The 16,394-nt window shown below is 38.7% G+C and overlaps 1 protein-coding gene across 4 annotated transcripts in view; it reads right to left on the bottom strand.

Annotated features, from left to right (window-relative positions):
• Positions 1-284: 284 nt before the first annotated feature.
• The window catches only part of MSRB3 (methionine sulfoxide reductase B3), a 196,782-nt gene continuing 180,672 nt past the window's right edge, over positions 285-16,394 (bottom strand). For 3 of the 4 annotated variants that reach the window (XM_020990201.2, XM_020990199.2, XM_020990200.2), the window contains one exon: positions 285-4,063. In XM_020990201.2, coding sequence (XP_020845860.1) covers positions 3,902-4,063 — 162 coding nt within the window. In that variant the 3' untranslated portion in view covers positions 285-3,901. The remainder of the gene's footprint in view (positions 4,064-16,394) is intronic. The other variant, XR_013482742.1, reaches the window with a different exon arrangement.

Raw genomic sequence — 16,394 nt, 5'->3', positions numbered from 1 at the left:
GATCATGAAAATGGTGCCAGATGTAGTGTGGATACCCCATAGGGTTTTGCCCTACTGCAACTCAGAAATTTCCAACTTAAGAGATCCATTAACCCCTGCCTTGATCATAGGCACCACTTCTAGCTTCCTGAAGTATTTTTCTAAGAACTGGTGCAAGCAAGGAACTGCAGTTCATCCCACTTGCTCCAGCCATGCTTCTGAAGTCCATGTCACATGACAACTGACTACCCATATTTGAAGCATAAGTTAAAGGAAGAAGTCTCAAAGAACTAAAGCAGGAAACATTTCTTTATAAAGGAATTTTATTGCATAACTCTTCATAATACAATAGGCATAAGAAAAGCTCTGTCCACTGAACATTTTATAATATTTTTGAAAAGTTTGTAGTGTTTAGAGGGGGAAAATGTTATTACAAATCTACTTAAGGCAAAAATATTTGATTCAACAATTCAATAAGTTCAATTCAACTATTGAGTGCCTTCTATGTGTAAGGCACTGTCCTAGGTGCTGGAAGATAAAAGATGAAGATACAATCCCTTCCCTTATTTACATCCCTCCCCCCCCATTATTCATATGTTAAGAAACGCATTTCAAATAAAGTAACAATATGGAAGACTATTGTAAAATACATTCTCAAATTGCTACATCATTTGGATTCAGATTTGAAAAGCATAAAAGAAGTGCAAAGTTAAATACATAGAAATGCTCTCATAAGGCAGTATTTATATCATTGCTCTCTCAAGTCCCATTCTCATGACCACAAGCAGATCAATGTTTGTACTGTATAATATGAGCAGGGTCCAGCACCTTCTAATAGCATGACAAGGAAATCTATCTTGCCTCGCACCATGCTGTAATGCATGGAAGGGGAGCACAATGAATTTCCTATTTAAAATGCTGCAACTCCCACAGATCACATGTGCCTCACCATATTGACTCCATTCACTGCACTCCATATCCTGCAAAAATAAATCTAGTGCATGACAGCTAATATTATTGCTCATTGAACTTTTAGTAATATATTTTTTAACATAAGACAGAAATACACTGAAATTTGATAATACAAATCCAAAAGCAAAATGGAATTAAAACACATATATGCACCCCACTTCTTTTTTTAATGGACATTGGTGCTTTTTTCTTAAAATTGATGTTGGAAAATGCAAGAAGAGAAAAATGGGCTTTCCTGGAAGAAAAAAAAATGAAGGAAGAGAATAATTCTTTCCCGGGAAATGCTAAACCTCACAAAAATAAAGATGAAGGAATGGCAATGAAGAAACCAAGGGAGAGGAGGCCCCCTTTCTTCTTTACCTTTCTCCACTAAAATGTCAAGTCCAATGTAATGTGAACGTCCAATTAAATCTAGGCAGGTTTTTCTATAAGCAGCTATAGTCAAAGCACTTGGTATTTCTTATTACCTGGACTACCAAACCTTCTCTGGATTCCTCAGAACTATAGCTCATGAAGGGAATGACTGAGGGAGGTGGGGTTCCCCCCTCCCCAACTAGGAACCAGAAGAGGAGAATTCATGACTATATGGTGTACTTCCAGTGCCTGCTTGGGTCAACCTCAAAAGAGATGTCCAAGGAGGCCTAAATGTAGTAGATCCCTGAAATGGAGCTGGGGGTAAGGCAGCTATAGACAGGTCTATCTTAGTCCTGATTTCTACCTCAGGGAGGAAAGAGGGACCCTTGGGTGTTTTGGAGCACAAGGAGAAGACTGGCCACAGAGTTGACGCAGAGAGACTCAAACCCATCTAGATGAAGTCCATCTTGCAATAAAAAGGCAGCAGGATTTTAGAGACCTAGGATACGTCTTAGGGACTCAGATCACATACGCAACTAACATTGCAACTCAAATCTTTTTTGGTTTTACTCACTTCTTTTCTTTTCCCAGTGTTCCAAAGAATTCTTTCCTTATCTTTGATTTAGTTCCCAAAGAGGCAATATGGCACTTTCCATGAGCTTTTCTCCATTCACATCTTTTTAATTATTTATAAAAAAAGAGTTGCATTATCAAACTCAGGCCACGAGCTATAATTTCAGTTATCAATTACTAATTGGTACAAATTAGATCTGGTATCAGTGGGCAAACATTCTAGGCCACTGCCCCATTGGGTGACATCACTCCTTCTTGTAGTCATCCTCCAACCTTATTGTGTACAACAATGTCTGTCCCCAATCTGACTAAATATTCAAATACAAATGTGCAAGAACAAAACCAGTCCCTATTGCTACAAAGAAAAATTTCTGGCTCTCAACCCCACTGTTTTCATGCCAATCTACTAGGTGAACCTAATCCCTACTCCTTTTCCATTTGAATTGTCAAGCCTGAGACCATTGAGGCTTTTAGGACCAGAAAAAAATTTTGCTTTGAAAATGGAGAATATGACAATAGTTTTAATATTTAGAGGCAGCTAGGTGGCTTGGTGCATGGAGTGATGGATTTGGAGTCAGGGAAGACCTCAGTTTGGATCTTGCCTCGGACATTTACTAGCTGCGTGACCCTGGCAAGTCACTTAAACCTTCTTTGCTTCAAGTTTCCTCATCTGTAAAATGGGTTCAATAATAGCACCTACCTTTCAGGATTTTTGTGACAGTCAAATGAGTTAACATATGTAAAGCACTTTGCAAACCTTAAAGCACTATATAAATGCTAGCTATTAATATTAATATTCATATTAATTATACAGCAATATAGTGCTTTTGCCCTGAGGATTTCAATGTATTTTACATATGCTTTAATTCCCATTTCACACATGGGCAAGCAGGCATAGATAGAGTAATGTTTAACACAGCAGACCAAGATAAGCATGGGACTGAAATCTAAACACCTAATTCCTGACTTCCTGCTTTAATCCCACTAATCCCACTTCCACATTTATAGAGTGACCCTATACCCTCTTGTATGGTAGCACATGTTCAGGTCCCTGTTGAGTTGTTCCATGCCCTGTCTGCCCAAGCATGATCCACCATGCTACGGTTCCAGTCCTCAGTGTATCCCCTAGTTTTCCCACTACATCCCCTACTTTGGTTTGAAGCTTCCCACTCCCAATATTTTAATTAAAGCAGTTCAAATTTCCCAGACTGTTGCCTCAGTTGCAGCTGGTGTTGGGTGTGGAAGGGAGGACTTATGAAAAAGCCATGGCAGGTGTTCTTCAGCACGAACCTTGAGCAAAATGGAGCCCAAAGTTTTACTTTTGTCTTGCATTCCAATGTTTTCGATGGAAAATAAACTAAAATAAAGGCATGAAAGTGAGGTAATGTTTATTTCCCCCTTCCACAACACTCCCTGTACCCTCTCAGATCTGGCAGCAATTTAACATAAGGAAAGACTTTAGACCTTCACACCCTTTTAGTGGGAATAAACTGCCTTAGCTCAAACTTTCCACAAAGCCTATAAGTATGGTAAGGCATTAGTCTATCCTTATCTTCAATAGAGCCATACAAATGCCCTAAGGCCATCTGTCTTGCAGGTCTGAACTCTCTAGTGAGGCTCAGTTCTCTTCAAATTGCATTGACACTGGAGTGTTCTAATTTGGAGTCTGGAAGCCAAATTACCCTTTTCTTCTTATGCAAGGGAGAGATTTTATAAATCCACTTTTAAGAAAGTACTGCCGCTTAGTACTCAAATATCTAGTGATAAGACATTCTCAAAACTATCTCTTTTCCCTAAATCTACATACAAATAGTTAAGATTATATTAATGGCAAAATATATTCATGTCTAAGGCCTCTCTGTTTAAGCAAAAAGGAAGAGGAGGAAGAAAACATCAATAGCACAAACTGCCCTTCTATGTTTGAAAAATATATATGCATATATGAAATAAGATAGTAGTAGACAATTTTGATTTTTTTTCCCCTACTAACTAGTAAGATCGTTGTCTCATATCGAATTTCATTCTACAGCTCCATTTTGCCAGCTTGGGTAGGGATGCTAACACTGTTGTCTTCGGTGTTACCATTCTCTGCAGGAGTGAAAGACAAGGAAGCAGAATTTATGCAGTATCTTTTGCCAGTTGGTCGTGGCCCGTCATCGAAAACATGCCCAAGGTGAGCACCACACTGAAAGAGAAGATCAAAATGTGAGGAAGAAATCTGTACAAAGCAGGCTTTGAGTTGTACTCCTATTAAGTGGCTTAAATGGATGACTAGCCTAGAGTGGAATGATAGAAACCATCTTGGACCATTTCTAATCTACCTGTCAATAGCTGCGAGGATGGTTTCTGACAGGCATTGCACCATATGCCAAGAGCCCAAAAAAAAAAGAAAAGAAAAAGAAAACTTGAATTGTGTATATCAGAAATCATTTATGAGCCACCGTATTTTTTTTTGATCTGTGAATTCTCTCAGCCAGCTGAAAATGACTGCAGTAATTTTATGAATTGAGTTCAACCCTTGATCTCCCCCTTGTAAGAAACATGGCAGAATAAAATCTCTTCCCCCTCCCCCCATTACTTTTGGCTTTGGATGGGTGGGTTTCAGATATGCAAAAGTCCACTGTAAAAGATACTATTTAACTGGCCACGACGGAGGTGATGTTTGCCTTCATGGGCAGTAAAACTTAACATCAGACAAGCATTGGATGTTCTCAGTACCCAGGAAAGCAATGGTGAAGCTTGGTGGATTTATGTGTTATGGTCATTGGGTTCTAAGGGTAGCCAATGGAAAAGTCTCAGGCTTGTATGATCCTTTTTCTGGCTGAAAATAGGGCATCTGAGCTCTTTCACCTATGCGAACTGGAGGTTGGGAATGAGAGGCTGCAGAACGAATAGGAATAGGATTCCAGAGAGGAAGTAAGCTTTCCAGCTAAAGGCCACCCTCAGTGTTGTTCGGTCATTTCAGTTGTGTCTGCCTCTTTGTGACCCCATTTGGGGTTTTTCTTGGCAAAGATACTGGAGTAGTTTGCCATTTCCTTCTCCAGCTCATTTTACAGATAAGGAAACTGAGACAAATAGGGTTAAGTGACTTGCTGAGGGTTACACAGCTAGTAAATGTTTGAGGCCAGATTTGAACTCAGGAAGGCGAATCTTTCTGACTTCAGGCCCTGGACAGTATCCAATATGCCACCTAGCTGCCCCAAAGGTCATGCTACCAAAAACCAAATAATCAAGGGAAGGGAAACAAGCCCAGAGTACAAGGGCAAGATGAGGATATAAATGGTTATGATGGTTATTAAAAGAAATCCAACTCTAAAAAAGGTTTTATTGAGGAGCTTATCTTACAGGGGTTCCCCCCAAAGACCAAGGCTATGAAGATGTTCTTCCACTCAAGAAAGGCCTTAAGACAACCACACCAATGGTGGATGAGTCACAAAAGATGACAGTGTAAGTCATACTTAGCACTCCCCCTTTATCAACAAGAATGTGAATGGACTACAGACATTAGTATAGCACAGGTAAACACTAGAACCAGTTTTTACAAACACAATGACCTGTAACATAGACACTAAAGCCTGGGAAAACATTTTCTAAGAAATTTGCATAGTCAAGACTTTGGAAAGAACATGAAAGGGCATTATTACTACTAATGCTAATCACTATGCTTTTGGGGGTTAGTAAATAATAGCATGAGATTTGTAGAGGGAAAAGTCTAAGGATTTTACAAATGTGGGGTGGGGAGGTACAGTGGATGGGGATGGTAGGAGAGCCTAGATGAAAGGTCTCCCCCTCAACCTGCCCCATTCCCTGCCCCCATCTCCCTCAAAAGTGCTGGAACTCAATGCTCAAAAGTTTCCTGGTTATTAATAAACAGCACAGATAGCAACTTTGACCGTGTGGCTCTTCTATGTTAAAAGTGCATTCTTATTTTCCTTCCAGTCAGCTCATCAAAGAACTAAAAATGAACCCTGGATTGATGCAATCTATCGCCTGGAAAATATGAAACAGGCTGAAAAAAAATAACAAATCTTGCATTATTTTTACCACATTCTATACAGGTTGAGGTAATATCAAGGTTGACAGCTCAGATTGCTTTTCATTTCTATAAACAATCAGAGCCAAATTTTCAGGCATCAGCAGCTGAGACACACCAGCAAAATCCATGTGGTTACCCACTGCCTGCAGGAAAACACCCATCTCTGCCTGCCAAATGAGCAAGTCAGTGCACAGGCCAACAGGAACTGGTGCTCACAGGGACCAGGATGTGTGTGCAATTACTGACCTCACACACAACTCCAGCATTTTGATCATTTGACATCTGAGAGGCGAAGCTTTCACATGAAGGTCTCAAAGAGGTAGTTTTTTAATGAGGGCATTTAGCTCTCCTAGGCAAAATGATGATGATGCCATAATTAATCATCTACAGAGCCTATTTAGAAAACAGTCTCTTATTTACATTTCTTTGAGAACAAAGCTCTGATGCACGTATACTTTAAACCAGTAAGTATTAGGTTTTAATTTCCTAATCCAGATTTGGAACAGGAGCTGGGAGGGTGCACAAAGGTGCTTTAATTTGGTAAACACAAATTATAAGAACTGAATCTGGTGCACTGAGTTGGTGTCAATCTGGAAACAGCCTTCCTGTTTAACACCAAGGAAAAAACTTACTTATATGCTTTTCTTCTGGGCAACACAAGAGACAAAGAGAAATTATGGGCAGGTGGAATCATTGGAACCCAAATTTATGAACCATCCAAGCAAACTGATCACAATGGAACATACCCAGCCTAAATTGGGAAGCCATAAGACATATAAGGATGGGCTTCCTTGTCTCGGCTCCAGTGGAAAATCACAAGTGGTGACTGGGAAGATTCACACCAGGCTGGGATGACTAAGGGATCCATTCTCTCTAACTAAAGAATGGTGTTAATTTGTATTTGTATCACATAATAAGCCTATTCCCCCTACAACCCCCCCCCCAGACCAGTTGTCTGCAAAGCAGACTAAGCCCACAAGGCAGCTTGTGTTATGGTATGTCTCCCACAGAAGACGATTAGCAGATTTCTTTTAAAAGCATATAAGCCCTGAAGGTTCCTCCTGAAGGGGAACTTCCACACATGGATCCCATCCTTGGCTGCTTAGACCCTGGGTAGAATGCTGGGATGATGGATGGAAGTTGTCAGTGGTGCATTGTTTCTCTAGCTGCCTTCGAGCTTTGCTGCACCAGCCCAGGCCAACTCGCAATATGTGGGGATAGCACAGCACACCTGGTTGTAACTGAAACAAACTGGTTGCCACAAGATGAAGAAATCTCTGAAACCTGCTGCTAATGATTTATTCCAGGGCATAGTCTTCAGTGTGCTTGCTGTTAAAGGTTTCTTTCTTTTTCTTTTTTTTTTTGCATTTATTGATTTTGCAGGTAATATGTAACTATGGGATAGTGGATAGTCAGAGTTGACTGGTCAGACACTTGTGCCTTTATCCTGAAGAAACATTAAATCACCACGGCAAAAAAAGAAAAATCACAAATTCCCTCAGGACTTTTTTTCCCCCTTTTTAAGCTTCCTGCCCAGAAAACCTGGCAGCCCAAAGAGCCACAGAGACCAAGGGGGAAGGACCCCCCTGAAAAACAGAACCATTACGCATCAAATTTAACATAATTCCCCCAAATCTGACTGCAATTGTCAATTATGTGAGGAAGAAACACAAACAGTGTATTCAGCACTCCTGCATATTTCTTCACTGATGTATTTCCAACTGTCCTGTAGAGGTTTTTCTCCTAGCTCTGCCTAGGATGTTTTAAGCTTTGTAGTTGTCATTTTCTCTGAAGTGTTTGATCCAGAAGATGAGGCACTTTTAAAGGTAGGCTTTTACACTCAGGCACATGGGGAAGGGGTGGGAGGAGGAAACCAGTTTTAAGAAAAGCAATTTACTTTGCCAGTAGTTTTCTGTTTTCTCCCACTGTTATTGAAGACACTTGTGTTTCGGTAAGAGCTATTTTCCTATGTGCTTGTGATATCAAACTGTTGCCAAGGAAATGATTATGAAGTCACCAGTTTAGCTTATAATTTTACCAAAAGATCAAGAAAAAGAGAGATGGGTTGTGAAGCTGAAAGCCCTCATGTAACACATGGGTATCTTTAACCATCAGCAATATATGAGTTGTCATCTGCAAAAGATTAATAAGGCTTTCAGTTTTACCAAAAACTTTTAATTAAAGAAGAACTCCCCATATTGGTGCCTGTTTACCTTTCTGTTGTTTTAGCTGACTTAGGATAAATTAACAATGATCTAAAAGAAACTTAGGGGACTCTACCAGAGACTCAAGTAGGAAAAACTGCAGCCATAAATAGCCTCCAACTTGGGTAAACCCTGGGATCTGACGGGTCCCTTAAAGATTATTATAAAAAGTTAAGTGATTTATTGGTCTCCCATTTGCTCCAGATGTAGAATTTTGATCTGAAGAAACAATTCCTCAAGTACTTCCAGGAGGGACTCATTCATTGAACTTTAGCTTAACCAGGCAAATCTTGCCTCCTTTGCTCTGAATTTAAACTCCTACCAAAGGTTTTGTTTAACAGGCTAGGGTGGGAAGGAGAGGGGAGAAAATGATATCTAATTATTCACAGTACTTAGAGGAGCTGAAATAAGCAGCAGCACGTTTTATCAATAACTGGAAAATGTGAATTAAATCCTATCAAGGAAAAGTCTCCAATAACAGGAAGGAATTAGGGAATTGTCTAAACCAGGGGAAGGTGTGTGGGCCCACCATTGCTTGAAAAATTTAAGACTGAGATGAACTCCATTCTAGAATAAATAACTTGGGAATAATCCAGTGAATTCATTCAATGGAAGAATAAGGAGAAAACTGTTCCAGCCCAGATACTGAAGTGATGTCAACATAAATTTGTATTCTACACGATAATCCATCTCTTCCAACAAGCAGCCATCATAATAAAGGCAAAGGAGAATTCCCCACCACAGTCTGTTCTCTGTGATCTTTCCTAAAGATGACTGTCTTTAGATTGCAATATATCATATTTCTCCTATACCAGTCTTTCAAAAAATCAGAGAACATTAGAATTGAGAAAAAAACCTTAAAGGGTCATGCAATTTAATCCATAAATGAACAAAAACTCTGCTCTACAGCAAATTCCAGAAGTGGTCATGCAACCGTTGCTTGAAGACCTCCAGTGATGGGAAACTATCTCTTCAACCAAGAAGACTTTAGGAAGTTTGTCCCAACCCTACATTGGTTTCTCTGGAATTTCCACTCATTGCTCCTACTTCTACTCTCTGGGGCTAAGGAGAACAAATCTATTTCCTTTAATATACTGAAGTCCTTCAAACGTTTAAGGACAACCCCAGGTCTCCCCCCACCTCACCCTCATCACTACCATCCAATATTTATCTATTCTTCCTACCTTTAGGTCATCTGCCACTGTGCTAAGTATGCCATCTATGCTTTTGTCCAAGCCACTGATAAGAATATTAAGTAGAATAGAGGGGAGATAAAGCACTGACCTAGAGTATTGGCAAGGTGGTGACCAGATGAGAGAGAGAGAGAGAGAGAGAGAGAGAGAGAGAGAGAGAGAGAGAGAGAGAGAGAGAGAGAGAGAGAGAGAGAGAGAGAGACAGAGACTGTAAAAGCAGAAATGGAATTTCTCTTCTCCATCTAAATTAGCCTCAGTTCCTTGACCAGGCCTAATAAGGCATCACCTCAAAGACCTCCAGCATTCTGGTTGCCCTCTCTTGGGCACTCTCTGACTTATCAATATCTGATTTTAAAATGTGATGCCCCAAACTGAACCCATAGTCTCATATGAGATTTGACCATGGCAGAGCAGAGCAGCATTATCACTGCTTAGATCTGTGTACAATCCTTTCTCAGAGTATCCTCCTAACCCCACATTAGCTTTCCTCCCTGTGATATTGGAGCAGTGAATTATGTTGAGTTTATAGTACACTAAAACCTTGATCTGTTTCTGATGAATTGTTGTTTTGCCACACCTGAACCACCTTGTACATGTATTCAAGTCTAAGACTTGACATTTGTTCTCATTAAATAATACCTTATGAGTTTGGGAGTCAGCATAGTGTTGTGAAAGATTTCTGAAACTGGGGGCTAGGAGAAACTGAGGCTTGTATCCCACTTTCCTCAGTGGGGAAACAGAGATAGCTTGGTGGCACAATGAATAGAGCATTGGGCTTAGAATCTGGAAGAACTGAGGTCAAATCTGGCCTCAGACATTTACTAGCTGTGTGACTCTGGGCAAGTCATTTAAGCTCTGTTTGCCTTGGTTTCCTCAATTGTAAAATGGGATAATTATAGCAACCTCCAGGGTTGTTGTAAGAACCAAATGAGATATTTGTAAAAGGGCTTAGCACTAGTACCCAGCACGTGGTGCTTACCAAATCCTTATTCCCTTTTCTTATTCCTTCCTCTAATGCTTACTAGTTGTGTAACTATGGACAAACAAGAGCACTTTTCCTTCTGTCAACTGAGGATAATAATAGCACCCATTTCACAGAGCTATTTGTGAGGGTAATATGATATAATGCACATAAAGTTCTGCAAACCTTAAAGCGTTATATAAACATCAACTATTATTATTATTATTATTATTATTCATTTCAACATTCTAGCCCATCCAGATCTTTTTTTTTTAATGCTGACACTATCATCTAAGGTATTAGCTCTCCCTCCTACATCACCTTCAAGTTCGTCATCTGCAAGTAGCCTTTATCCAAGTCACTAATAAAAATATTAAATATGATAATGAGTTAATGGTCATTAAAGTACAGGCGATATGGGGGGGGTTGGTTATTGTTTTTTATTCTCAAAGAGAATCAAAATGATATCACTATGTTAGAGTCAAGGAATTGTGTGTCTGACTGTGGCTGATCAGACCTATACGAGCTCAGAATGCTCCATCACAGATTGGGCACAAATAGACCATGTGAACTTTTGGGGTAGATTTTCTAAATTTGTGCATCTTGCATTTCTTTTGGGCTACTTCAGTTCTGTTTTGCTCATAGAGCACAATGCTTTCTTTGATGTGGGCATACCATGCTGAGCAGCCTTTTGCCACTGTCTCCCATATCGTGTAATCCATTTCAAAGTTCTTCAGAAAGACTTTGAAGAGTGCTCACATGGGGTAGTGGTTACAGATATGATGGAAGCAGAAATAAATTTTGGCAACTAATTGGATATTAAGGGCAAGGAAGAATGAAGAATCAAAGGTGATTTCTGAGATTTGAACCTCAGTGACTAGGAGTCATCAACAAAAACAGGGAAATTGGAAGGAAGGCAGTTTTGGGAGCAGATGACGAGTTCCACCTCGTACAAAGCAAATTTGGAGCGTCACTGGGACCATTCAGGCAGTAGTGTCAAAAATGCAGAATTAGATTTTCTCAGAGATCAGAGATCTAGCAAAAAGCGGTATGGTCCAGAGATAAAAGAAGACTAGATTTGAAGTCAGAGGGTCTGGTATCAAATCCCAGTTACGCACTTATCAGCTGTGTGACCTTGAGCAAGTTATTTAATTTCTTTGTATTTCCTTTCTTCCTTAAAATGAGGGGCTTAGATTAAATGAACTCCAAAGTACTTTGCACCTCCAAATTTATGATTTTGTGATGCTACATAGAGATTCAGGAGTCATATCCATAGACAACCATAGCCCTGGGAGTGGATGAGAGTGCTAAGGGAGAAAGTATGAAGCTATGGTTAAAACTTTGGTACGCACTCACCCTTAGAGTTCAGGGGAAAAAAGATGGACCACAAAAGATGACAGGATGGGGGCAGCTAGGTGGCACAGTGAATAGAGCTCTGGCCTTGGAGTCAGAAGGACCTGAGTTCAAACCAGCCTCAGACAATTAACACTTACTAGGTGTGTGACCTTGGGCAAGTTCACTTAACCCCGATCGCCTCACCAAAAAGCAAAAAAAAAAGAAAAGAAGAAGAAGAAGAAGAAGAAGAAGAAGAAGAAGAAGAAGAAGAAGAAGAAGAAGAAGAAGAAGAAGAAGAAGAAGAAGAAGACAGGAGAAATAGTCATTTAAATAAAAAGAAAACCAGGAGAGAAGAGAATAGGATCACATAACAAAATGAGAAGACTGTGCTGAGGAGGGGATGATTAATAGTGATAAGAGTTGCAGAAAAAGACCTTGAAGACAGCAGCTTCAGCTAGGGATGGGAACAGAAGCTAGAATGCAATGGTTTGAGATGTGAGTAGGTAGTGAGAGAGGCAGGCAGCTAGGTAGCTCAGTGGATAGAGCTCCAGTCCTGGAATCAGGAAGATTCATCTTCCTGAGTTCAAATCTGGTCTCAGACACTTACTAGCTGTGTGACCCAGGGCAAGTCACTTCACCCTGTTTGCCTCAGTTTCCTCATCTGTAAAATGAGCTGGAGAAGGAAATGGCAAAACACTCTGGTATCTTTGCCAAGAAAACCCCAAATGGGGTCACAAAGAGCCAGACATGACTAAAAAACAACAATAAAAGTGAGAAAATGGAAATCAGAAAGTATGAAATAATCTTTATAGAAATTTCCAGTGAATAATGAAGAGGAAACCCAGACAAGAAACTCAAAGAAAAACACAATTCATGTGACCTCAACATTTGGAGGTAGAAAAGGAGGAATAAGTTTAAGCTGTCTGAAGATGAAGATGTCTGACATCTATGAAAATGTCTATGAGGGTGTCAGAGAAAAGCATTTTGTATTCTGGACTAGCACTTAGTAATCACTAGCATTTATATGCCACTTTAATGCTTGGAAAGTGCTTTACATATGTTTTTTACAATATATGTAAATGTCAATATTTATAAATGTCAATATATGTAAATATCAATACTCTCTCATTTATTTAACAGTCAATGATTGTTATTTACAACAGAGTTCAAGCAATCAGGAGCCCTTCAGTCTGAGGGCCTACAGCCAGCTTTGGCTTTTGGCTTTTGAGATGCACAGTGCCACTGGATACTTACAACAACCCTGTGAGATGGTTATCATGATTCTCCCCATTTAAGATTAGGTAACCGGCTCAGAGCTGCAGAGCCCATTTCCCCTCAATGGTTCATTGATTTCTTTGGGGATGTGTATATCATCGTGTTATGAAAACCCTAAATGGGGTCACAAAGCATTAGACACGACTGAAATGACTAAACAACAATGACTAGATTCCATAAGATAACTGACAATGTCTCCTGTGATATCATAGTTAAGTGAATTTAGAACTGGTTGAACGTCCATACTCCATGAATCACTATTAATGTATCAATGTCAACGGGAAGTAGCCTCTAATAGAGCACCCTAAGGACTTGTCCTTAGCCAGGAGCTAGCTATTCAAAAGTGTTATGTGCATTTTGAATAAAGGCAATTTAGCAAATTTATAGATAACATGAAGCTTGGAGAAAAAGGTGACATTTGGGAATGACATAATAAGAATCCAAAAGGATTTTGATAGGTTACAATGATAACAAGATGAAATTTTATAGTTACATGTAAATACCAATCTATGTCTATATATACATATATATGTATGTATGTATGTATGTATGTATGTATGTATTTGTTATCTCTCCTGATAGTGTCTTAAGCAGAATTGTTCTATCCTTTGACTTTGTAGCCCCAGTTACTTAGTAACTACTAGCTACTAAGCTACTAGTAACTAGTAATTACTAAGCTACTAGTAACTTAGTAGCCCCAGCTACTAAGAGCCTAGCTTAGCAACTTGAATATGATAGGTGCTTAATAAATGCTAGTTGGTTGATTGCTTGATATTGATTCAGTTTCTACTTACAAGTGAGAAGATCTTATTCACGTGTTTGGGTATATGCATTCTATACAGGCCTTATGATTCTCTCATTCATACTACATGCCACTAATATTTGCTACATTCCCATGAAGGGATTAGAAATTGTAGAAATTGGGGCAGCTAGGTGGCACAGTGGACAAAGCACCCACTCTGGAGACAGGAGGACCTGAGTTCAAATCAGTACTCCAACATTTGACACTTGCTACTTTTGTGACCTTGGACAAGTCATTTAACCCTGATTGCCTCACAAACAACAACAAGAAACTGTAGTAATTAAAGTGGAAAAAAAATAATTGAGTGTAGGATTGTGGAAACGAAGAAATCTAGAGTATGACACAAAGAATATGAAGCTAGATGTGAATAAGTTTCTTAGAATAATAAATTCTAAAGAAGAAAGTAGTTATTCTTGAATAAAAAGTCTTTCAAAAATACAAATTTCAAAGAAGAAAAATATTTTAAAATTAAGCAACTATATGTAAAACATAAAAGAAACAGGAATGAAAAGTATCAATATATTTTTAAGTTACTGAAATAATACTTTGTTAATGTTCCCACAGTATATTGTATTTCTCTGGCAGATATTCCATAGCTCCATCCATCTGGGGAAGGAGATAGCAAGCAGTAAGTTTCTGTAAAGTCTTATTATTTCCTACAGTTGGCATGTAACTTACTTAAAGCATATATTTTCATATATGCCAGAGTGAATGGTACCTTCCTCTCCTCTCCTTCCTTCTCTCCTCCCCCCTCTCCTTTAAAATTAAAGGCTTGACATAAGCAAGGGGAAAAAAAACCTTTGTAAATAATATAAATTTAGGGGTTGAAAAAGACCCCCAAAAGGAGTATGGCCAGTGCCATTCCTCTAATAAGTAATTGTTTAAAAAAAAACCTGACTTGCTGGTCCCCAGGAAAGGTAACCATTGATCATCAATTCCATCAATGAAAGGAGTTATACCGAATTTGAGTTGATATCTTTCATGGCTGTTATTTCCTCTTGGCAAGGGATTCATGCTTAATTTATCTTTAACCACTGAAGGATATCACTAACGCATCATTTTTCCTTGACTGCTACTAAGTTACTAATGTCATCTCTGTTGCAGGGTACTCTGAGAAAGAGAATTCATACACCCATGAGTATAAACATTGGCCCATGTACCTGAAACCTAAGAGACATAAAACAGTGGTACTTAAATGAAATTTAACATTCTACCTCCCCTTTTCCACTTATTTATTTATTTATTTATTTTAAAGTAGTTATGTTCTGCCTATTAGGGGTTCTTATTGTGGGGACTGTTAGCTTTAAATATATATACACACACACATATACATATACATACATATACATATACATATATATACATATTCATATACACATATATGCATATATACATATACATATACATATATATACACATGTACATATATACATATACATATGTGTGCATATATATATATATATACATGTGTGTGTGTGTGTGTGTGTGTATGTGTGTGTGTATAATCTTAGCACTAGCCCTGGAGTCAGGAAGACCCTAGTTCAAATTCAGCCTCAGACACTTGACACTAGTTGTAAGACCCTAGGTAAGTCACTTAACTCCAATTGCCTCACCAAATGTATATATACATACATACATATATATATATATATATATATGTATATATACACATATATGTATGTATGTATGTATTATATTTCAATATAATTGATTCCTTTGTAATCTTATATATTTTATTTTATATATTTAAAAACATTCACTATATGACTTTGCCAGTCTGCCAAGGAGGCCCATTACACACACACACACACACACACACACACACACACACACATTCAAAATTCTTACAAATCTCTTCTTGTGGTTCAGCATTGCCAGTTCTGACCCTATGTTGTTAATATGGCATGAGGTTGCATTAGTATATACATCAGGAGACCAAGGCCCAGTACTGACTCTGTCTCTTACTGGCCATATGACCTTGAGAAATTCACTTAACAACTCTGAGGCTCTGTTTCCTCATCTGTAAAATGAGGTAACAACAACAATAACACCAACAACAATAGCAAATTGCAAGATTGTGTGGATTTGCTTTTGGAAACAGGGGTTTATGATCCCATGTCAGCACCCAGTCACTGCCATCAGGGATCACAGGAGGGTTTCTTTTCCTTGGGACCCTTGTGCAATGATCAGGGTAGATTATGCAGAGAAAAAGTAGAAGCTGTGAAATATCACTTGCAGACTATAAAAATTTACCACCTACTAATAAATGTCTTTCAGGTCCAAAGCTTTTAGGCCCCTTTGTGTACTGAGAAGCAACAAAACCTCATACTGGCCTCAAATACACTAGACAACTCAACAAACTAATTGCACTGGAACTAAATCATTATCAGAGAATGAAGTGTTGTCTACATTTGCAAAAAACAATGGTATCAGACTCAGAATTCCTGCTGGCCACATGTTGACTTAGAAAACTACAGATTAACATTATTTATGTTATATTGTATGTCTATATTTTAATCTGATACAAGCCCCACTCAGGAATTTTACCACCTGGAGTCTGACACCTCTGGCCTATACTTTGTAAAAATGATTTATTAAAACTTAAGAAAAAATGTTTCAGTAGATGTTTCCATAACAAATACTCATATTCTCTAAGCTACATAGAAAGAAAAGCCTTCAAAATATAGAGACCTACCAGCGGAAACCAGAA

This window comes from Phascolarctos cinereus, unplaced genomic scaffold (genome assembly GCF_003287225.1).
Source record: "Phascolarctos cinereus isolate Bilbo 61053 unplaced genomic scaffold, phaCin_HiC Scaffold_1;HRSCAF=81, whole genome shotgun sequence".
NCBI classification, from domain to species: Eukaryota; Metazoa; Chordata; class Mammalia; order Diprotodontia; family Phascolarctidae; genus Phascolarctos; species Phascolarctos cinereus.
Note: the sequence above shows the minus strand (reverse complement) of the source record. Positions and strands in the feature narration are given on the sequence as shown.